Consider the following 21,954-nt stretch of genomic DNA (forward strand, 5'->3'; position numbering starts at 1 on the left):
ACATATTTGTAACCTAGTCTCTTTGCCTTCTAGACCAATCGAGGCTGTTTGATTCCAACGAACTTTCTCTTGGTTAAGGATTTATTCTAAGGGAGGAAACTGAGCCTCCCAAAACAGCCAAAATGCGTGGCCCCGCCCGCACCCCCACAAGGTCTGGGAATGTAGGGATGGGGCGACAGAGGAGGACAGCCCCTCTCATAGTCCTGGGGCAGCCTGGTATGCTGGAGGCCATCACTGAAATACAAGAGCTCCTGGGAAGTCAGACAGGGCCAGGGGATGATCAGTACCTCCCCTGAGAACCTGCCAAGGGCCGTGCCCGGCACACTGCAGTTTTGGTTCCCTGTAATGGTTTACACCTCACATAAGAGCAAGAAACAAACAGGCGAAGTGACTTGCCTGGGGTCATGTCCTCCAACCCGTTCTCACCAAACCTAGCCCTTTTCTCTAGCTCCATGGGGTCTGCAGAGATCAGACTCAAGTTCAAGTGACCAGATTTTGTTTCCGGTCTGCCGTGTGCCTCCTGGGCCCTCCCGGAAGCTGCAGCCCCCGCTTCACAGCAGCCACATGAATTATTTAGTACCTGCGCCTGGCAGGGTAATGTTCTGACCTCACCCTCGCCCTTGGGTTGAGGGCGCGGCTCTGACCTTCCTCTCACTGAAAAAGGGATACTAACGGGTGGAGGCTGGGGTGCTGGACCCCTCTGTGGGGTGCGGGTGAATGAAAGAGGTCCGGGGAAGGAAATGAGGACCAGAAACCAACTGCCCTGTCAGCCGGAAGCAGTTCCGCAAAGAGAGCGTGACCCAGGTATCAGACAGGTACGGGTTCGGATCCCATTGCTTGCTTAACTAGCTGTGTGACCTTGGGCAGCTCCGTTTGCTCACGTGTAAAACGGAAGTACTAATACCCCGAGTTGGTTTTTAGTGTCCTAGCTCCTCAAGTTCATTCTGTGAAAGTCACAGCCAAGGCAGAGCTTCCAGGAGCTAGCCGTCTAGTGTTTTCTGCCTAGACACAATGGTTTCTAGGCCAGATTTCGCTGAATGCTGTCCTCCAGAGGGTCCACCTTCCCTTTTCTCTGCCGTCCCCCAAAGGTCCCAGGGAGGTTGGGGTAGCGGGTTGCTTGGATTGGAGGGGGATGCTAAGGAGAGGGACAGACCTCCCCTGGCAGTGGTTGACAATCCAGGTTTTCAGAGGGTCACCTGGGTCACCGGAAGTCAAGAAACCACGCTGAAGAGGGGGGATTGAACTGCTTTCAGTCCACAGCAAATGTTTACCGAGCTCCAACTCTGGGGACTCACAGCCTAACTCCTCCTTTGCCAAGTCAGACGCGAGGGCTGAAGTGGATGTGGTGGCAGCGGGGTCCCTCCTGGATCCGTACCGGTCGGTCGGCCTTAGGCAGGTGGATCACGCTTCCACCAGCGGCCGCTCCCCGCCCCCCAACACGGCTCCACGCTCCTCAGGTGGGACCTGGTTCTTACTGGCTCCTCTGACTCTGCCTCACTTTCCTCATCTGTAAAATGGACCCCGAGCCTCCAGCTCTGCTTAAGCCGTGGAGGTGAGGCCCCCGGCAGTTTGAGAGGTGACCCCAAAGCACACGCTGTGCTGAGGGGGCGCCCTCGCGTCCTCAAGGTCTGGCGCAGAACTGGGTGCACGCAGGACTGTCCCTGGAACAGAGATGCGGGGGCCCGAATCCCAGTGGCTTTCCGCTCGGTCCCCAGGCCCCTTCAAGCCACGGCCGGGGGCGCCCGATTCCGACCCGGCCGCCCAGAGTGAGCACGAAGGCTTCAGCATCCGGCGGGGCCGGGGGCCTGCGAAGGTTTTAGGGAGCCGTTAGCCGAGCGCTCCCGCCGCGGCCCTGCCCTCCGGGGCTCCAGGCGGAAGGCGCCGGCTCCCGAACGCAGTCGGCCGCCGCCGCCACCGCACCCAACCCACCTGGCGTGCTGGGACGTGGGGGTGGGGACCGACTCGGGGCTCTGACGTCACTCTCGCGGGGGCCGCCCCCAGCCAACCCCAGGCCGCCTCCCGCGCCCCGCCCCGACCTCCCTGCAACCCGATCCCCCTCCGCCGGGACGAGCCGGCCCCGACCGGCTGGCTCCGCTTCCACCGCCAGCTGGGAGTGGGCGGTAGCGTGGCCCCTCCCCAGCCCGGGGGCCTGGCCCAGACCCTCTGCTTCCGCTCAGCCTCCCCTCCCGTGATTGCAGTCCTTTGTGACTTTTTTCCTGTGCCCTCCCGGTCTGTTCGGCCCCAGACGCAGGCCAATACCTGTCGCGGTCATCCCGGTGTCTCTGGGCCCTGAACGAAGCCGGGGCCCAGGCAAGTAGGTCTTTGTCCCCACGAGGCGGAATCCCTTCCGGGAGGAGCGCTGGGCTCATTACCTTTGCATTGCGGGGTGCGATGGGGCCCCGCGCACTGGGAGCACCATCGCGGCCTCGGGGCTGCCTCCAGAACAGAGTTTCTGAGCCTCAAACCACTGACATTGGGCCCGGATCGTTCTTTGTGGTGGGTGCTGCCATGCGCATTGTAGGATGCTAGCATCCCTGGCCTCTACCTGCCAGATACTCAGTATCATCACCATCCCCCTAGTTGTGACAACCAAAAATATCCCCAGACATCGCCCAGTGTCACCTGGGGGCACACTGGCTTGGGTTGAGAAACACTCCCCTGGGGTATTACAGTGGCCGTGGAACCTGCTGCCCACAGAGCAGGGGGTCCTGAGCCGGGACTTCTGCCAGCGGGGTCTCTGGGACAGCATTCCTGGATCCCCTTCTCCACGAGGGTTTACAGATGCCTGTGGCCAACCTAGGGACTGTGACCGCTGGCCTGATGGCATTTGGGCAGCATGGTGACCAGCCTGCTCCTCTCGCTGTGCAAACACCTTCTGGCCCCTGCCCTGATGTGAGTGCTGGCGGAGACCAGGGACAGAGAAACTCGGTGAACTCGGTGTTCCTCTGTAGCAGCCGGTAGTTGGGCACCAGAAAGAGACAGGGTGTGTCTGTGTCAGTCAGGCAGCCTCAGGGGTTGGTGGAGAGGAGGTGGGGGAGGGGACGCAGTGGGCTGAGGCCACCAACCGAGCCCAGGGGCTGTCAGGTCTGAGGGTTAAGGGAGCATCCTGGTCAGCTGGGGTTCAGATGTGGACTCTTGGGGGCCGACCAGATGTGGCAGGGCTCAGTCTCTCTTTCCACAGGGGAGGCAAAAACCAGGCGCTCTCTCTCTCTCTCTCTCTCTCTCTCTCTCTCTCACACACACACACACACACACACGCACATACACAAGCATGCATGTGCACACACATGGAGGTTGGGGGGCCAGGTAGGGGAGCAGGGTTTTAAAGGACAGAAATAAATCAGTCCCAGCTGGAGAAGATTCCTTCTGTTCCTTAACCAGGGCTGTTTGGGGGTGGTCATCAAGATGGCCTCAACATCAAGATGTTGGCATCAGATTCCAGCAGCATCTGCCCCCCATCCCCCACGCAAAGTAGAGTTTCCAAAAGAATCCAATCCCATACTTAGAGGGGAAGGTTTTAACAGTGGCCCCTCCTCATAGATATTCATATCTACCTGTATTTGCACAAAGAGTCAGGGGCGCCTGGGTGGCTCAGTCGGTTAAGAGTCCGACTCTTGGTTTCAGCTGACAGCGCGGAGCCTGCTTGGGATTCTGTCTCTCTGCCCCTCTCTCTGTCCCTCCCTTGCTCATGCTCTCTCTCAAAATAAATAAATAAACTTTAAAAACAAAACAGAGTCACAAGTCCCCATACCAGTGTAAAGTGGAGGGGGTGGGTCACCGGGGCCAGGCTCGTGAAGGTCAGGAGAACTTTTGACTGTTTTCTTGCTCCCTCCTTCTATCCCTCCCTCCTTCCCCTTCCTCTTTCCTTCTCCATGAAAATAAATTGTGTATTTTTAAAAAAATTGATCTGAGAAAAGAAAAGGAACCCCAAGGTGAGCTCACCTTGTATCATTCCTCCCTCCCCGGACGTGACCCCACCCACTGGTATTGTCAGTGCTCACCCTTCACAACCGCCAGACCTCAGCCGTCCTTGGCCGCACCTCTCACGCCCCACCCTCCGAGAAAAATAGGCAGCTTTCACCCTGCCTCTGTTTTTTTTTTTTCTTTTTTTTTTTTTCCAGAGCATTCTCCCCTTGGGAGGACTTTTGAGGAGGTTGTAGATGGAGGGCCCGGTAAGGCAGAGTGTGTTCATGGCATGTAGGTGCATGGGACCCCCGCCTCCACGCCCACTCCCCACCAACCTTGCTCAGTAGCTGCAGTTCTGAGGACACTGAGTTAGATTTGCAGAGAATACAGACGTGGGAATGACTTCTGACTCACTCATTCATTCGCTCATCAGTCCTTCCTCAATGTTTATTAAAGGCTGCTCCCTGCCATCACGCTCATGAACGTCAGGTCCCTCCTTGAACTCCAGCACACAATTCTCCCTCCTCCTCGGGGATCCGTGAACCCCACCTCCCGGGGCACTTCAGCCACACGCCTGCCCCGGGGATCTCTGGGAGGGGCTGTCCACCCTCTGCGTGAATTCTGCAGCTACTTTACTATCTCATCAGGTGCCGTCTTGTTCTCAGGCTGCGAGGACAAAGCCACACCCTGTGTGTGCAAGTATCTGTGTACCCATGTTGGGAGATGGGGGCTCACGTGGGAGAGGCTGTGTCTCAGATCCCAGTGTGGAGTGGAGGGGGCAGCCTGAGCTGGATGAGTGTCTCTCCCTTGGTCAGGGTCATGGAAGTTGGGGGGGGGGGTCTGAGTCATCAGAATTTCCCTTCCCCTTAGGGACCAGTGGGCAGGGAACCTGGTGTATCTGTGCGGGCCATCTAACAAGGCATCACAGACCCAGTGGTTTACACAACAGAAATGTGTTCTGTCCTCTCGGTTCTGGAGTTTGGAGGTCCGAAATCAAGGTGTCAGCAGAGTTGGCTCCTTCCGAGGTTCCCCAAATGAAGGGTCCGTCCCGGCGTCTTTCCTGAGCTTACAGATGGCCATCTTGTCCCTGTGGCTCTTCACGTTATCTTTCCTCTATGTGTGTCTCTGTGTCCAAATGTCCCCTTTTTATAAGGACACCAGTCATACTGGATTAAGTCCTGCCCTAATGACCTCACTGTACCTTATTCCTGTAAAGACCCCCATCTCCAAATCAGGTCCCATTCTGAGGTACTAGGACTTCACCATAGGGAATGGGGTTGGGAGGGAATTCGGCCCCTAACAGCTGGGGTTCTTGGGCGAGGTGGGAAGGGGGTGGGCCTGTCGGTGCAGGCAGTAACCAAGGCCACTTGAGGAATGCAGAGGGCCCTGGGGAGAGGCCGTGGAGCGTATCATTCACAAACGCAGTCTTGGTTCTCTTGGGAGGACGATGGGGCACCCCCACACGGGGGCTGAGTCTCCCTGGCACCAGGTTGAGATTCTTCCCCACCCCTAGGAAAGCAGATGGCATTAATAAGCGGCGACAAGTATCTGTTGTCCATGGGCCAAGAACATTGAGATCCGTGTGCCCCCTTCCCAGATATGGGCTACAGATCTGGGTCAAGGGTGGGCGGGCAAGGAGCAAACGGGGAGAGTGAAGTCCCTCTGTTTAGACAGTGTGCTTTCTTGTCTTTCATGTTTCTATAAAAGCATCTGTCCCCCAGCATCCCAGATGAGGCAACAGAGCTGTGATTGGATGTCACCATGGGCCCACAGTCGTCCCCTAGGGAAGCCATAAAAGCCATGGGCACCTGCCCACCTCGGGGCACAGAGACACCGCTGCCTCAGCCACCCCCAGGAGTGAGCAGCACCAGCCCGTCTGGGCCTAAGACCACCTGGGAGGAGGTTGGAGAATCCTGTCTTCCAAGGACACACGAGCCAGAGGTAACACCCAAATGCAGTGTCGTGTTCCCACTGGAGGGCAAGAGGGACAGCTAGTCCTCCTGACTGGTTTCTGGCTCATCGGGGTCCTCAAGGAAGTTCAGCCTTGCAGGGAGGGAGGGAGGTCCCCCACCCCGGCATTCCCGGGTACTGGACGCCAAGGAAATGCCTTTTCAGGTGGCCATCCTGCCTCGGCTGTCCCAACTATGACCAGGGAAGGTTTTCTGACCACCCTTTGGCCAGCCAGGAGCGGGGGACCTGGGGACAGAGTCAGGGCTTCTTGGAAGAATCTTGACACTAATCCTAGAAGTTCTGCGTTTTATCTTTGTTGTTGTTGTTGTTGTTGTTGTTGTTGTTGTTGTTTCTTCCCTGTGTTTTATCTTTCTGATGGTCATTCCTTTAGGACCTTCCTCCACGTGCAGATTTTAAATCTTGAAATCCTTAGAGAGGCCCTAACCTCGTCATCTCCACCTTCTCTCCTGGGCTTTACTTCTCCTTCACTGGGGTCTCCCAGTCCCTCCTCCCAACGCACAGTCGGTGACAGGGGGAACTGCCAGGCTGTAAACCAGGATCGTGCTGGCCACAACCTCACCCGTGACACAAAGGTGGCCTGAGCCATCCCATCCTGTGCTGGAACTATTCTTTTCTTTTTCTTTTAATTTTTAAAAAAAAAGTTTAAAAAATTAATTGGTTTTGAAAGAGAGAGACAGAGAGAAAGCGCATGTAAGTGGGGGAGGGGCAGAGAGAGAGAGGGAGAGTGAAAATCCCAAGCAGGCTCCATGCTGCCAGCCCAGAGCCCAAGGTGGGGGGGGGGGGGGGGGGTGGAGGGAGCTCAAAGTCAAGAAACTACAAGATCATGACCTGAGCCAAAACCAAAAGTTGGAAGCTGAACTGACTGAGTCATTCAGACGCCCCTTCCTTCCTTCTTTCCTCCTTCCTTCCCTCCTTCCTTCCTTCCTTCTCTCTCTTCCTTCCTCCCTCCCTCCCCTCCCTCCCTCCCCCTTTCTTTCTTTCTTTCTTTCTTTCTTTCTTTCTTTCTTTCTTTCTTTCTTTCTTTCTTTCTTTCTTTCTTTCCTTCTTTCTCTCCTTCTTTAAAAATTTCCCCTGAACTATTTGTAACACAGCTTTGAAAGGGTCTGGACTGCCACAACCATTAGATACTTTTCTGTTGCTCACACGATGCTTTAACAAATACTTCTGATGCTCAAGGATGTAGAGGCACAGTGAGTGCAGCAGGGAACTCTTCACCAGGACTCCAAGGCCCTCCTTCTGGATGGGACATGTCCCCGACCTCTTCCGGGAGCCAAGGGAAATCCAGAGGCTGTCTGGGGGAAGCTGTAGGGCTTCCTGTCTCTGTACCCTGCACACGTTCATGCCAGAGAGCTCTTTAAGTCCACTTGCACTGGCTTATGTCATTCAGCAAATATTATGGAGTTGGCTGGGAAGTGCAAGGCACAGTCCTGTCCTGTCCTGTCCTGTCCTAATCTAGCTTAGCCTATCCCCCGCCTCTGAGCACAAGTAGAATCCCAAGCATCCCAATTCTGCATGGTAGAGCTTCCTAATCTTGTTTGATTGTAGGTATCATCTTGGGCGGCTTGTTGAAACGACAGGTTTCCAGTCCCAGCCTTGGAGAATCTGGATGCAGGAGGTCTGAGATGAGCCCCAGAAATCTGTATTCCTAACCGGGACCCCAGTGGCTGTGACAGTTAACCAAGCTTGGGGCCCTGTGGTGGAAACCCAGATAAGCTATATACTGTCCCCACTCCTGACTCCCCTGAGGGTCCTGTGAAGGCTGCTTGGGAGCGTTGGGACAGCTGGGTGACTGGCCCACAGTGCGGGGAAACTTGCAATCACCTGGTGGGGACTGCCTTGGGGGGCAGGGTGTGTGAGGTAGAAAGGGGAGGAGCCAGATGACCGAAGGCCTGTCGTCCCATGGACTGAGGCTCTCTTTGGGGTCAGGCTGGACATCCTTCTGGAATTTTCAAGGACTCTTCATCCTTCTCCCAGAATTCTTGGAGGACAGAAATCAAACGGGACTGACTGATGTGGGCAGGGTCACAGAGCTGGGATCCAGGACCCCCAGGCCACTTGTCTGCACTGTTTCTTGTGTCTGATAGAAGGGAGAGGCCCTTTCCCACCCTGGCCACTGGGATTTTTGCCTTGACTTGAGTATCATTTCTACCTTTTAAGGCAATCCTTTGTTTTCCTGTCTTTTTCTATGTGCTACCCACCAAACTCTGAACTCCCCAGAAAGGAGAATTATGGTTTTATCTTCTTGTCCCTATCTTCGGGACCAGCGCTTTGCACAATGTAGGTAGTCCTTAAGTAGCTGTCAAATAAACCAATGAACTGGGCATAGAGTGCCCTCTGGTGGGTTCAGAAGCATGGCAGTGTCTCAGATCTTGGCTGGAACAGTCAACCTGAAGGGACTTGTCCTAGCCCTCTGTAGAAGAGTGAGGACCAGGAAGCTGTTCTGTTGGCTTTGGATATTAAGGAAGAGGCACAGGCTGAGGCTCACTTCACTCCCCCCCCACCCCCCTCCCCAACACAGCAGGATGATGATGATGTGATAAAGCCAGTGTAGACAGCAACCTCAAAACTTTATGGAGCATGGATACTGGGGAGTAGTGCCATCATTGTCCCCGTCTTACATACAGGTGGACAAGCTGAGGCTCAGAGAGGTTAATAACTCAGCCAAGATCACACAGCTTGTCAGTGGCAGGACTGAGATTCAAAGTCAGGCCGTGAGACCCAGAGTCCCTGCTCGTCGTCACTGTCGGTCAGCATCCATTTACTTTCAGAGCCAACTCTGTGGGTCTGATCTTGTGGAAGGATTGGGGCTGGGACACCAGATCCCACAGCCTTGGGGCTTTGTTGTTATGTCGAGTTCCCTTGTGCAAACGCCCTGTCTGTGGAGAGAGTTTTGGTGATCCAGGGGTTAGAGAGTGGCTCCCTGAAATCAAATGCACAGCTGATTTCTGAGTTACAACTCTGCTCCTGGGTGCATCCAGGGTTTGTCTTAAACTTCTTGCTCTCTTCTGCAGCATCCCACCTCCCACACCCTCCCTCTTCCTCAGCACGTGCAGGCAGTCCCAGGGCTCCGCTCAAATCAACTGAGTCAGAACCTCAAGGTGCACCTGGGTGGGGAAAAGGGGAAGGAGATTGGAAAGGTGGCCCGGGCATGGGTATTTTTTTAAAAAGCTCCCCAGGCGAGTCTGATGTTCATCCACGGTTGAGAACCCCAGCTTTTGCATAAACCAATACGGTCCGTAGGGCTGGAAAGCTGTCTCAGGATTACACCTCTTTCTGCTTCACTGACGGGCTCCCCAAGCGCTGTTTCTTCCACATCCCATCCCCTCCCTGCACAGACAGGCTCATGCACTCGGACCCCTGAAGCCACCCACCACAAAAGCCAAGCTTCCTATTTTCTAGAGCTGGAAACTCCGCAGCACTGAAGGTCTCATCTTGGGTCTCTTCCTCAACTGTGGCCAAAACACACATTCAGAAGGGAGTTCCTGTCAGCAGGGAGCCTTAGAGTACGTGGGCCTTGACCCCAGAGCTTTACGGTAGAGGGCAGGGAGGTTGATGCGTTCCGGCCTCTGCCTTCTCAGTCCCAGAGGTGAGGCTGCTGCCCTCCCCCACCTGCAGCCTCAGCCCTGCCCCCTTCTGTAACCAGCCTGCTGAACCTAACAGGCAGCTGGGCAGTCCCAGGTGAACCTCAGCTGACCGTCTGGTTGGGCATCTGAGCGTCCCCTGGGTCTCACTGGCTGGGAACCAGGCACCCGAGAGACCCCAGAGCCTGAGTTCCAGCATCCGCCAGCCCTCCTGTGCGGCCTGGTCTGAGAGCTGGGCTCTCTGTCTGTTCCCTTCTCCATACTTCTCCCCCTCCTCCCTTCCCCTGTCCCTCCTCCACCACAGAGGGACCCCCTGCTTCTCAGAAGCCCCCACACTTTCTTTCCAAGGGGCTGGAGCCTTCCCCTCGCTCCTGGTCTATTGGCTGGAGGATCTGGAAGGATCAATGCCACACGCCTGGATGTGTGTACGGAAACCTCTCCACTTCCTGGTTTGCAGAGATAGGAACAACGTTACCGTCCAGGAAAGCCGGCAGTTCAGACAACCACCCCTGGGTGGCGATAAGGGCTGCTCGGCCGCTCAGTTCTGAATTTACCTGGGTTCTAGGGAGAGCAACCTCTCTATTGGAAGCAGACAGCACTGCCTCTGGCCTGCTGGGACCCGCTGCCTGATTTGTGTTCCCTAGTTCCAGCCACCTTGGGAATTAGGACCAGGACTGTCGGACTTCCCTGGTCCAACAGCCTGCCTGCTCTAAGGCCAGGTTTAGCCATCGGACCTACCCCAGCCCTACTCTCTCCAGCCCGTGCTCACTCCCTACTCCACTACCTCATTCTCTAGGGCCCTCATGTGTCCCCAGGGGCCAACCAGAGATAGAACAGACAGGCAGGGCCGGACTGGGGTAGAGCCAAGGTGCAGCCAGTGGCGGGGCGTGGGGGGGTGGGGGGGGGTGGGTGCAGTCAGGAGTGGAAGCATGGAAGGTGTCGGGATTCAGGGTGCAATGGAGCCGGATAGGAATGAGCTGGGCATACCAGAGGCCAGGCCAGGGCAGCGGATCTTGCCTTCAGCACTGCTGACAAGCGGCCCGGCCACTACTCCACGTGGTTCCTCGCTTCCTTGGGAGAGATAGAGACAACCACTCCCTCTTCTGGAAGTTTTTAGCTACTTTGGTACTTGATTCGTTGACAGCCTTCCCCGTTTCCTTTCACTTTACAGGAAGGAGGGAACCAGCTCTTTGAAATGCTAACATCTGATCAGCGCCAGGAAGGATCTGAGGGAGATTGGGGCAGATGAGGGAATAAAAAATCAAGAAGAAGGACATACACAGGTCAAGATGGGGGTGGGGAGGTGGTGGACAGAAGGCCTGTGGGCTCATAGCCACAACAGGCTTTAAATTTGTTTTTTAAAAATTTAGGTATCATGCTGTAACATTTACTCATTTTATATGTGTGCTTCAATAATTATTAGTAAATTTACAGTTGTACGACCATTACCAGAACCCAATTTTGTTAGAGCATTTCTTCAAACTTAGGATTGACATTATTCCTTTTTTTTTTAGTAGGAAATTTATTGTCAAATTGGTTTCCATACAACACCCAGTGCTCATCCCAACAGGTGCCCTCCTCAATACCCATCACCCACCCACCCCTCCCTCCCAACCCCCATCAACCCTCAGTTTATTCTCAGTTTTTAAGACTCCTCCTGGTTTGCCTCCTTCCCTCTCTATAATTTTTCCCCCTTCCCCTCCCCCATGGTCCTCTGCTAAGTTTCTCAGGATCCATGTAAGAGTGAAAACATATGGTATCTGTCTTTCTCTGTATGACTTATTTCACTTAGCAGAACACTCTCCAGTTCCATCCACGTTGCTATAAAAGGCCAGATTTCATTCTTTCTCATTGCCAAGTAGTATTCCATTGTGTATATAAACCACAATTTCTTTATCCATTCATCAGTTGATGGACATTTAGGCTCTTTCCATAATTGGGCTATTGTTGAAAGTGCTGCTATAAACATTGGAGTACAAGTGCCCCTGTGCATCAGCACTCCTGTATCCCTTGGATAAATTCCTAGCAGTGCTATTGCTGGGTCATAGGTTAGATCTATTTTAATTGTTTGAGGAACCTCCACACTGTTTTCCAGAGCGGCTGCACCAGTTTGCATTCCCACCAACAGTGCGAGAGGGTTCCCATTTCTCCACATCCTCGCCAGCAACTATAGTCTCCTGATTTATTCATTTTAGCCACTCTGACTGGCGTGAAGTGGTATGTGAGTGTGGTTTTGATTTGTATTTCCCTGATGAAGAGCAACGTTGAGCATCTTTTCATGTGCCTGTTGGCCATCTGGATAGGATTGACATTATTCCTAAGTGAGTTGGTTCCTTTTAAAAAAATTTTTAAACGCTTATTCATTTTTGAGAGAGAGAGAGAGAGAGAGAGTGAGAGTATGTGTAAGTAGGAAAGGGGCAGAAAGAGAGGGAGACAGAGAATCCGAGGCAGGCTTCATGCTTTTAGTACAAAGACCCACACGGGGCTCAAACCCACAAACCGTGGGATCATGACCTGAGCCGAAGTTGGACACTCAACTGACTGAGCCACCCAGACGCCCCGAAGTTCTATATGGTCAATTCTTCTTCTTCTTTTTTTTTTTTTTTTTTTTTTTTTTTGAGAAAGAGAGTGCACAAGTGAGTGAGGAGCAGAGAAACAGAGGGAGAGGGAGAGAAGTGGGATTCACCTGAAGCGGGGCTTGAGCTAAGTGAGTTGGTTCTTAAAGTCACAGTTTATGGGACATCCCCTGCTGGGAAGGAGAGAAGGTATCTTTCCCATTGCTCTGCACCTGGGTCCCACCACCAGCCCACACTGTGAGTTAATATTTTTATAAACCTCATAACTGAGGAACAGTTCCATTTCTTGCCGCGTGTGTGTGTGCGCATGTATGTGTGCATGTGCTGCATGTCAAAAGCCTCGAATTGCTAAATGTCTAATTTTCTTTAATACTCTTTTGGACTCTCTTCATTTTGTAATATACTAAGTGACTCAGAAAATGGAAATGGCCAGACCTCTCTGGCTCTCAGGGAGGCACAGAAAACCGGAAAGAAATTAAAAAGAACACACGAGATGCAGGCAAGTTGAGGCAACACATTTGGCTTCACCTCTGCGGACGGGCGGCGCGTGTAACACTCACCTGCTGTGTCAGAACAGGCGTGGCCATGTCTATAGCTCGCCCTCACCCACGGCAAGGTGCCACGAGCTCTGGGCTGGCCTGAGGTGGCCCTTTGAAACACACACATTCTACCAGCTTCTGGAAATGCCTGTAGGAAGGCTGCTGTGTGACGGACAGATGAGCTGGGAGGCAGCGGTGGGGTGGGGGGAGTGGAGCGGTCAAGGTGGTTACAGGGGTGTGTGTGCATGTGTTTGAAGAAGCGTCTGACCTTCCTGAGTTGGGGTTATTCCCAGAGTGTCAGACACTCAGATATTCAAGCTCGAGGCCAAATGTGCCCCTTCCCAAGCCAATTTTAGAAGTTTCTGAATGGATGGTTTGCAGGTTCATCCCATCCCCACCCACCCCCTGTCAGCGCAGGGGCAAGAGCCCCCAGAGACTGTTTTAGGTTCGTCTGGTGTCATTCTACATGGAAAGAGGCCTGGGGCTGCTCTTGGGAGAGGAAGGAGGAAGAAGCAGAAGGTGGTGATGGGTAGGGGGGAGGCCGGGGGAGGGAGGACTCGGGGGCCCAACATCCTCTTCCCCATTACACTCCTGGGTCAGCAGTTTGGTGCCCTCCACTGCCTTCTAGAACTCACTCTCCCCCTGCCCCGAGCAGTTACCCACTCGACAGTTGTAGTATGGCCCACAGAGCTTGGGGTTGTTGCACCCACCTCCCAGGTTATCAGCTGTGATTCAGGAGACACACGAGGCCGGTGCTGGGGGAGGCTGCCCCTACCCACCCGCCAGCTTTGTGTGTCCCTGGGGGGATTGGCAGAGGACGGTCACAGAGCCCTGGATGCTGCCCCTGTCTTCCCTGCCCGGTGTGCAGGCTGCTGGCCTCTGCTTGCACCTAGTTTCTGTTGAGCAGTAGTTTAGGGTAAGGGCACAAGTCTTAAGTGCTCAGTTGGATGGATGATCACATGCTCACACCGTTTTAAGCTCTAGCCCTTTCTTCTTCCTGAGGATGGAGTTTGGCAACAGGACGAGAGGGGCCCTGGTGCCCTGGCTTCCCTGTTATCTGTCCCCAGATCTGGTTTTCCTTCCCTGGGCAACATGGTGGGCACATGAACCTGGGGCTGCGGGGGCCCTGCTTCCATGGAGTCTTACCATGAGAAGGGAGGCATTCAGTGTCACCCCAGCATGGGTGAGCAAACCCAGAACCAGACTTTGCAGGGGCCGGGGATGCAGGAGGGGCCTCAGAGGGGCCTGGAGGAGGCAGGGATGTCTTCTGAGGGGATGGCTTGACTGCAGCCTGGAACGATGGAGGAGGTCGAAGATGAAGGAATGACCCATGTCCCCTCCCGCAGCTGCTGATCCCGTCCCTACGACTGGGACTTTGCGGAGCCCCAGGGCTGCCCTCGGGGCAGAGCCAGGAGCAGTCCCCAGGTAGATGCTCCCGCCGAGCTCTGCAAAACCCTAGGTTGCAGGTGCAGACATTCTCTACAGGTCCAGGCACCTTCTCTACAGAGGACCCTCATTGAGCAGGGGCTCTGTGGCCAGGAAGTCCTCTGGGGGACAGAGAACACTCTCAGGCCTCTGGCCAGCACTGACACTCCTCTGCTCGCCCACAGTTTCCGCTCAGTCTAGACCACAGCATGCCCGGGGCCAAGCAAGAGAGCGTGTTACAGGCTACGACCAGCTGGTGATGGACTGCGACCCTGGGACTGTGGAATGCGCTGGAATATAGGTTGGTCAAGCTGCCTGGGACCCTGGAGGGTCCAGCCATGCTGGAGTAGCTTCCCCTGAGATGGGCAGGAGGAGGCTGGGGTGCGGGCAGTCTCGGGGAGTCCAGCGGAGAAACAGTCCGGGCCAGATTGGGCAACCAGATGTTTCCTTTGCTTCATCCTCCTTCCTGGCCGCCCCGCCCCCACTGCCTCTCATGCACAGTGGTCTGTTTGCCTCGGGAATCCCGAAGACATTGACCCCCTGGAGACAAAGCACTTGTCCCATAGTAGGTGCTGGTTTCTTCTCCCCTCTCATTCCAGGCTCGCCCAAGTGTCAGCTCCCCTCCTACCACCAGCCAGTCATGTGGCCACTAACTGCTGTGCAGCCCTCGGTGCCCAGCCCCTTGGCCTTTTGGCCACCCTTGAGGGGTACCCACAGTGGGCGAGGTGCTCCCAGAGACCCCCGTGGGCCTTGAGGTCTGGAGACGAGGAGGCAGACTGATGGGAGCCACCGACTGCCCAAGGGAGAGGGCGGCTCTGAGATTGTGCCCCCTTAGAAAGGGAAGTTCTGCCGAATGGCCCCACAGCTAAACCACCCCCAAATCTTTCCTGGGACCCCTACCGTTCATAGGACTCAGTGTGGAGCCTGCTGCCACTGTGTCTGCCCAGAGAGTGTCCGCCCCTGTCCCCGCTGGCCTCCGAGTGCATGTGTCCATGCTGCGAAGAGGCTCCGAAGCTGATGAGAGGTTCTGCAGCTGCAGGACCCCTCCTGGGAAGGTGGGGGCTCAGGCCTGCGGCTCTCAGCCTTGGTCTTCCCCTAAATCATGTCTGCTAGTGGTTATCGGTGGTGGGGAAGGCGTCATTTCCCTCATTTTCTAACATCACGTGGTAATTTTGCATCATTTCGTTTCTTCCCTAGCGTTTGCGGACAGGTTGGGGCCAGCAAGGTGGATGTGGCAGGGATCGAGGCCCCTGCCCTTCCTCTTTCAGTAGTCTCGATGTTTCTCTGTGCCCCTCAGAAGAATCACACTCCATAGCTCACAGCCTATTCATGACGCATACATCTCTCTATTGAATCCTATCTTCCTACTGCCTTTCTTTAAAATGTTTTTATGTATGTTTGAGAGAGAGAGAGAGAGAGAGAGAGAGGGAGACAGTGAGTGTCAGTGGGGGAGGGGCAGAGAGAGAGGGAGACACAGAATCCAAAGAAGGCTCCAAGCTCTGAGCTGTCAGCACAAAGCTCAATGCAGGGCTCAAACCCACAAACCATGAGATCATGACCTGAGGTTAATAAGACACTTCATCAACCGAGCCACCCAGGAGACCCCCCTCCTGCCTTTCTTTAAAGTAAAGATGTATTCCCCGGGGAAAAAAAAAACTGACCTAAGGACATTATTACCTCACTTTTGAGTATTTTTATAATTATTATGCTGTTCATTCCCACAGATTGGCCGTGATCATTGACATTTTGCAGGAGACACAGATTTTTACCAACGGTTGTACCAGTGCTAAGCAGACAAGCCACGGGAGATCCTGGCTTCCTGCTTCTCAGTCTGGTGCGTCCCCCTCTGAACCTTGACATTCAAGACTGTAGCAGTGTCTTTTGGTGGTTGAATTGGAAAATATGCATTTCTGGAGAAACTTTGTGGTTATTAGACCAAGGCAACCACCAAGTATACCTCTCCTGCATTTTCATGTTCAGTTCAAGATCTTGATCTTGAATCCTCATGAGCTTTAGCTAGTCTATGACTGCATTGCCATAGACATTCTTCTGATGCCCACCACACTCTGTGCTTGGAACCTTCCAGAGGAGAATGGACAAGTTTCCTTGGTTCCTTGTAGCTTCCCGGGGAAGGTGCTCCTGTGGCCAGAAGGGAGGAGGAAAGTGAAAATCCTCAAAGGAGCAGGGAGAGAAGGGCATTCTTGGGACTCCAGAGATGGCACAGGGCTCCCTGTGGGTGGCACTCAGTGCAGGCTATCAGATGACATGTCACACATTAGGATTGGCTTCCTATGTGCGTGTGGCCATTCTGTGTAAGCTGAGGGCACTTGTCACAGGGTATACAGGTGTGTGTGCGTGTGTGTATTTAGAGTCTGAATTCCACGTGGATCAGGGAAGGAGGGGTCCCTGAAAGCTTGCTAAGTGCCCACTCTGTGCCCAGCCCTGACCTGGGACCAGCAGGGGCTGCACAGGAAGGAAGGTCACAGCCTGAGGAGACGTTTCTAAGACTGAGAGCCATTCAGAGACTCTGAGGTCACTGTGCCAGCTTAGGGGTCTGGGCCTTGAGCTGCAGGCTCACAGAAGGGGAGCTCCCTGGGGTGGCCTCATCAAGGCTGGAGAAGGATGCTGGCCCTGATTGCTCCCCACTGGGTGCTCGCCTGGACCTGCAAGGAATTTCTGAGCCCAGCTGGCCTTGTGCTTTTGGGGGTGTGACGGGAGGGGCGGCTCAGGTCTGGGGCGCTGTGGGCGAGTAGGGGTCTCACCCCTGGAAGTATCTGTGGCATCTGTGGCACAGCTGGGATGGGTAGAAGGGTGCATGGTTCTGGTGGGGGGGAGCGGGTCTCAGCCGGTCCCCATCCCCGGTGGCTGTGCTCCCTCTGTGCCCTTCATTTTCTGACCAGCCCTAGGAGCAGAACCTAAAGAAACTGAACAAGGAAGCAGCAGGCACAAAGAAAAGCAGAAGTGAAAACCTTGGAGACTTGACCCTCCTCCTTGAAGGGGCCTGAAGCCGCCTGGCACTGCCGTGGGTGACGTCTGTGCGGAGAAGATGAGGTGGCCGGACCAGGCCGTGTGGCTGCCGTTGGCTCTGCTGCTTCTCTGGGTCCCAGGTGAGGGGCTGCCCGAGGAGGGGGAGGCTCAGCGGTGAGGGAGGCTGTGGGGGACAGGGGAGCACAGGAAGGGGCACTGGGAGAGGGGCACCCTGTGTCCACCACGTAAGATGGATCGTACCCTGGAAACGTGAGACAGGGCATTCACCTGACCTTCCATGAGCCACATTGGGGCGCCCAGAAGGGGCTTTGAGGGCAGTTTCGGATGGATTATTCCAGGAAGAAGGAGGGGCGACCAGGTGGCAGCAGAGCGGGTGGGAGAGCGGCTGAGGCTGAGCACACCGAGGGGAGGGGGGTGTGTTTTGTGCAGGTGTGGAGGAGGGGTGACGACTGGCGGGAACACCACCCTCTGGGGTGCACTGACGTGTGTGTAGCCAGGGCAGCGCGAGGGGCTCAGCGTCCTCAAGGCAGAGAGATGGGGACAGAGGGGAGGGGACGGTGGTGGGGAGGAAGGGGAGGGCAGAGAAGTCACGGGGAGGAGAGCTTCTCCAGGGAGCAGAAGACTTCCCGTTTCCAGGGATCCGGCTTCCATGCCTCTCCGGAGCTCTCTGCACACAGGCACGCACCGCCTAGACAGGTCTGTCCCTGGGGTGCCTAAAATCCTTTTGGTCATTTTGATTACAAATTGCATGTTTTCTTTGACTCCGTTTGCTAACTGGTTGGCCACAGGGAAGCTCTTCCCTTTGTGTATTAATTTGGCAATGGGTCACCCTCCCACAGCTACTCTGTCCATCACCCTCTGGGGCGTCCTTGTGTTTTCATGGAATCTGCCTACAGTGGGAGCTCGTGGTTCCTTTTGGATATCCGTTTGTCCCGTTTGTTTCTCTCATCGGCCACAGGCTGGTCCAGCCAGAATGATGCAGTGACCATCCTTGACTTGTCTCTGACGAGGGCAGGTGTCCACTGTTTCCCATTAAGTGTGAAGAAGGTGTCTGCTTGTGTCTCATTACAAAGTGTTTTTTTTTTAATTTTTTTTTAACGTTTATTTATTTTTGAGACAGAGAGAGATAGAGCATGAACGAGGGAGGGTCAGAGAGAGAGGGAGACACAGAATCTGAAGCAGGCTCCAGGCTCTGAGCTGTCAGCACAGAGCCCAACGCGGGGCTCGAACCCACTAACTGCGAGATCGTGACCTGAGCTGAAGTCGGACGCTTAGCCGACTGAGCCACCCAGGCACCCCACAAAGTGTTTTTAAAAACAGCAGCAACAGGGGGCACCTGGGTGGCTCAGTCGGTTAAGCATCTGACTTTGGCTCAGGCCATGATCCTGGGGTGCATGAGTTCAAGCCCTGAGTTGGGCTGTGTGCTGACAGCTCAGAGCCTGGAGCCTGCTTCGGAGTCTGTGTCTCCCTCTCTCTCTGCCCTTCCCCCACTCATGCTCTGTCTCTCTCTCTCAGAAATAAATAAACATTAAAAAAAAAGAAATACGTTCCAGCCAATAGAGATAATTTATATTTTCCAAAACGTAGGAAATCATTTGTTTTATCTAAGTTTACAGACTTGTTTGTAGAGGCTTGTAAATTACCTTGGTTATTTTTCTTATGACTTGTGTATGTGCGTCTCCTTTTTTTCTTGAGTTGGCTATCACTAGAATGTTGGTATCTTCCATACGAAAAATCAAGTTTCCAATGTATACACTAACTCCACTGTGTTCCTGTTTCTTAATTCGCTGATTTCTGCTCTGACCTTACTCTTTCTTTCCTCCTGGGTGGGGTGTATATGCGTGTGTTCCTCTCCTGACCTCCGGAGTTGGGGGATTCACTTGTTTATCTGGGGTTCTCAGGGATAGGACTTGGTGACCATGAGCAGCCAGAAGGGAGGCTGGGGTCTGGAAGAAGGGGCTGCTGTGATAAAAATCTTGGGAGTGACAGAAAAGCAAAGGAAGGGAAGGTTCTGGCTGACGGGGGGTGGCCAATGTGAGATGGGGAAACTTTGGGGGTGACTCCCAGGGCACCCCTGACCCAGGCCCATCTGGTGAGGGGCCCGCACTCGGCTGTGTTTTCCAGGCTGCTCCTCTATAAGTGGCCCCACCTCCATGACGGGAACCTTGGGGAGTTCCCTGAGCGTGCAGTGTTCATATGAAGAGCAATTAAGAGGACATTTCAAATACTGGTGCAAAAAGCCATGTTTTTGGAAAATTGTGGAGACCAAACGGTCAAGCAAAGAAGTGAGGGACGGCCGCGTATCCATCAGGGACTATCCTGCAAACCTCACCTTCATAGTGACCTTGGAGAACCTCACAGAGGATGATGCAGGAACATATCGATGTGGGATCGATACGTCCTGGTTAGGAGGATATTTGCAAGACCCCGCTGTCCACATTGTGGTGTCTGTGATCCCAGGTGAGTTGTACACACCCCTCCCCCAGCGCCAGCACCAGGGCCCCTGAAGGGTCTCAGGCGGGAATAGTCGAGGCAGGAAGCAGATCAGAGGCTTGGAGCAAACTGTGTGTGTGTGTGTGTGTGTGTGTGTGTGTGTGTGTGTGTATGAGGCGGGTAGTAGGTGGAGGAAGAGAGTCAGGGTGGCTTCCTGGAAAAGCTGACCCCTCTGCTCAGTCTTGGGAAGGGGCAGCTGAGAAGGCAGAGTGTGCAAAGGAGAGAGGGAGCCATGCTACAGGACGGTGGGAGCTGAATGGAGAGGCAGGTGGGGCCAAACGGCGAAGGTGAAGGTGCTGGGCATAGCGGGGCCTCCAGCCAGACTTGCAGTCAGACTTGGAGTTTAGACAGAGATCCCAGGCGGGCAGCGTCTGGCTGTGGCTAGAGGAGGATGAATCTGGAGCACAGGGGTGACCTACGGGCTCTCCGGAGGGCCCTGACCCTCCTCCACAGGATGGGATCAGGACTGCTGGGGGCGCACAGTACCCCGGGCCCCAGGCCCCAGGGAGACTGTGGCCCCGGGGGGCCCTCGGTCCTGCCTCCACCCTGAGTGAGCATTTTGTGTGAAATCAGACCAAAAAGGTATTGGCAAGTAGCGGGAGAGTCCGATAGCGCTATCCCGGGTCTCGTTTGTGTTTCCGCGCCAGCAACAACGTCCGCCCCACCCGCAAACATCACTGTAACCCAGATCTCAACAATCACAGCTGGAATCACGACCACGCCGTCCTCATCCTCACCCACTGTCCCCATCACCATGGGAGCCACCCACAGTGCAAGCAGCCAAGAGGAGTTCCAGCAAAGCCAGGGCGTGGGGTGAGGTCCTCTGTCCCCGGTCCCTTGTCCTGGAGGTAGGCCCTCGCCTCAGGAGTTGCTCAGGGCCAGGGGAAGCCTCGAGGTGGGGATGGCAGGAAAGGAACTTCTAATGAGGGCTGATGCTCCTACCAGGGATGTGCTAAATGCCCTACACGTCACTAGGGCCCTGGGCCGTCACCGCCCTCATGTTACGTAGGCGCAGACGGCTCAGGGAGGTTAAGTGATCTGCCAGGTCACGTAGCTACGGGAGGCGGGGGGTGGGGGGGTGGGGGCTTCCACCCAGGTTTACATGACTCCAGAGTCTTGGTTCCTCCTTCTAAACCTGTGATTCTTTTTTTTAAAAACTTTATTTCTTTATTTTGAAGGGGAAGAGGGGCAGAGAGAGAGAGAGAGAGAGAGAGAATTTCAAGCAGGCTTTGCATGTCAGCACAGAGCCCGACATTGGGCTCAAACCCACAAACCGTGAGATCACGACCTGAGCCGAGATCAAGAGTCGGACGCTCAACTGACTGAATCACCCAAGCACCCCTAAACTTGTGATTCTTGGTCTTTTGGGGTCACAACCCCCCAGGAGAATCCGACAATGCTTACAGACTCCTTAGAAAAGCGCGTGTAGTTGTAAACCACTTCTGAGGATCTCAGACTCCCTCACCAGGCTCCACCTTGGGTCCTGCCATTCAATGCCAGCACTCACCACCTGGAGTTACCACAGACCCCGCGGGTTGAGGGCTCAGTTCCATAAGACTGCCTGACTTCAGATGCCAGAGCAGTTTGGGGATCCCCAGGCCATCACGTTTCTGGCCAACTGGCTATGAATTTGGGGGTTCCCATGACCGTTTTGGGTTTGATAATTGGCTAGATAGCTCACAGAATGCACGAAAGCCCAGTGCTTACGAGTATGGTTTTATCATAAAGGAAAAAGGCCAGAAGCAGCCAATGAAGAGACACATGGGGTGAGATCTGGGAGGGTCCTGGGCACAGAACTTCCCTGCTGACTCCTAGGAGGGTCAGAGCACGTCGGGGCACATGCCATTACCTAGGCACGATTGGTTGAATCACCGGCCACATGATTGAACTCCATCCCCAGACCCCCTCTACTTCCTGAATTTCAGGCTGGCTCAGAGCCCCAAGTCTCCATAATCATGGGGGTGGGCCTTCTGGTGACCAGCCCCAGTCTTGACCCATTCATCTCTTAGCATAAACTCAGGTGTGATCCGAGGGGTCCTTCAATAACAGAGGCTAGCCTACTATTGGGGAAATCCTTAGGATTTAGAGTCTCCCTTCCACAAGCTAGGGGCAAAGGCCATTTAGATTCTTCTTATTTTTTTTAAGTAATCTCTATACCCCAATGGGGCTCGAACTCACAAACAAGAGTCACATGCTCTACCGACTGAGTTAGCCAGGTGCCCCCATTCAGATTCCTTATTCTATGACCCCCCAAAACCCTTCCACAGGCCTTCCATCAACCCAAGTGACTATCTTAACATCAGGCAAGGTGAAATTCAGGTCCTAAACACACCACTTCCAGAACCGACTGCAGATACACACACAGGAGGCAGAACTAGGTTTTGTAAGGCCTGGAGCCTCTGCAGTTTGGTGTGTGTGGGGGGACTTACATCTTTAAGAAAAAGACATGGGGTGGGGCGCCTGGGTGGCTCAGTC

At 54.5% G+C, this 21,954-nt stretch overlaps 1 protein-coding gene across 6 annotated transcripts in view; it reads left to right on the forward strand.

The window, feature by feature from the left end:
- The first annotated feature begins 5,599 nt into the window (after window positions 1–5,599).
- The window catches only part of CD300A (CD300a molecule), a 35,867-nt gene continuing 19,512 nt past the window's right edge, over window positions 5,600–21,954 (forward strand). Inside the window, exons 1-6 of one of the 6 annotated variants that reach the window (XM_042967755.1) lie at window positions 5,604–5,847; window positions 14,184–14,299; window positions 15,723–15,832; window positions 16,899–17,105; window positions 19,111–19,446; window positions 20,127–20,292. In XM_042967755.1, the coding sequence (XP_042823689.1) occupies window positions 17,045–17,105; window positions 19,111–19,446; window positions 20,127–20,292 (563 nt within the window). In that variant the 5' untranslated portion in view covers window positions 5,604–5,847; window positions 14,184–14,299; window positions 15,723–15,832; window positions 16,899–17,044. Of the gene's footprint in view, window positions 5,848–13,856; window positions 14,300–15,722; window positions 17,106–19,110; window positions 19,447–20,126; window positions 20,293–21,954 lie in introns of those variants that run through there. The other 5 variants (XM_042967759.1, XM_042967757.1, XM_042967760.1 and 2 more) reach the window with 5 other exon arrangements.

Source organism: Panthera tigris, chromosome E1 (assembly GCF_018350195.1).
Source record: "Panthera tigris isolate Pti1 chromosome E1, P.tigris_Pti1_mat1.1, whole genome shotgun sequence".
In the NCBI taxonomy this organism is placed as follows: domain Eukaryota; kingdom Metazoa; phylum Chordata; class Mammalia; order Carnivora; family Felidae; genus Panthera; species Panthera tigris.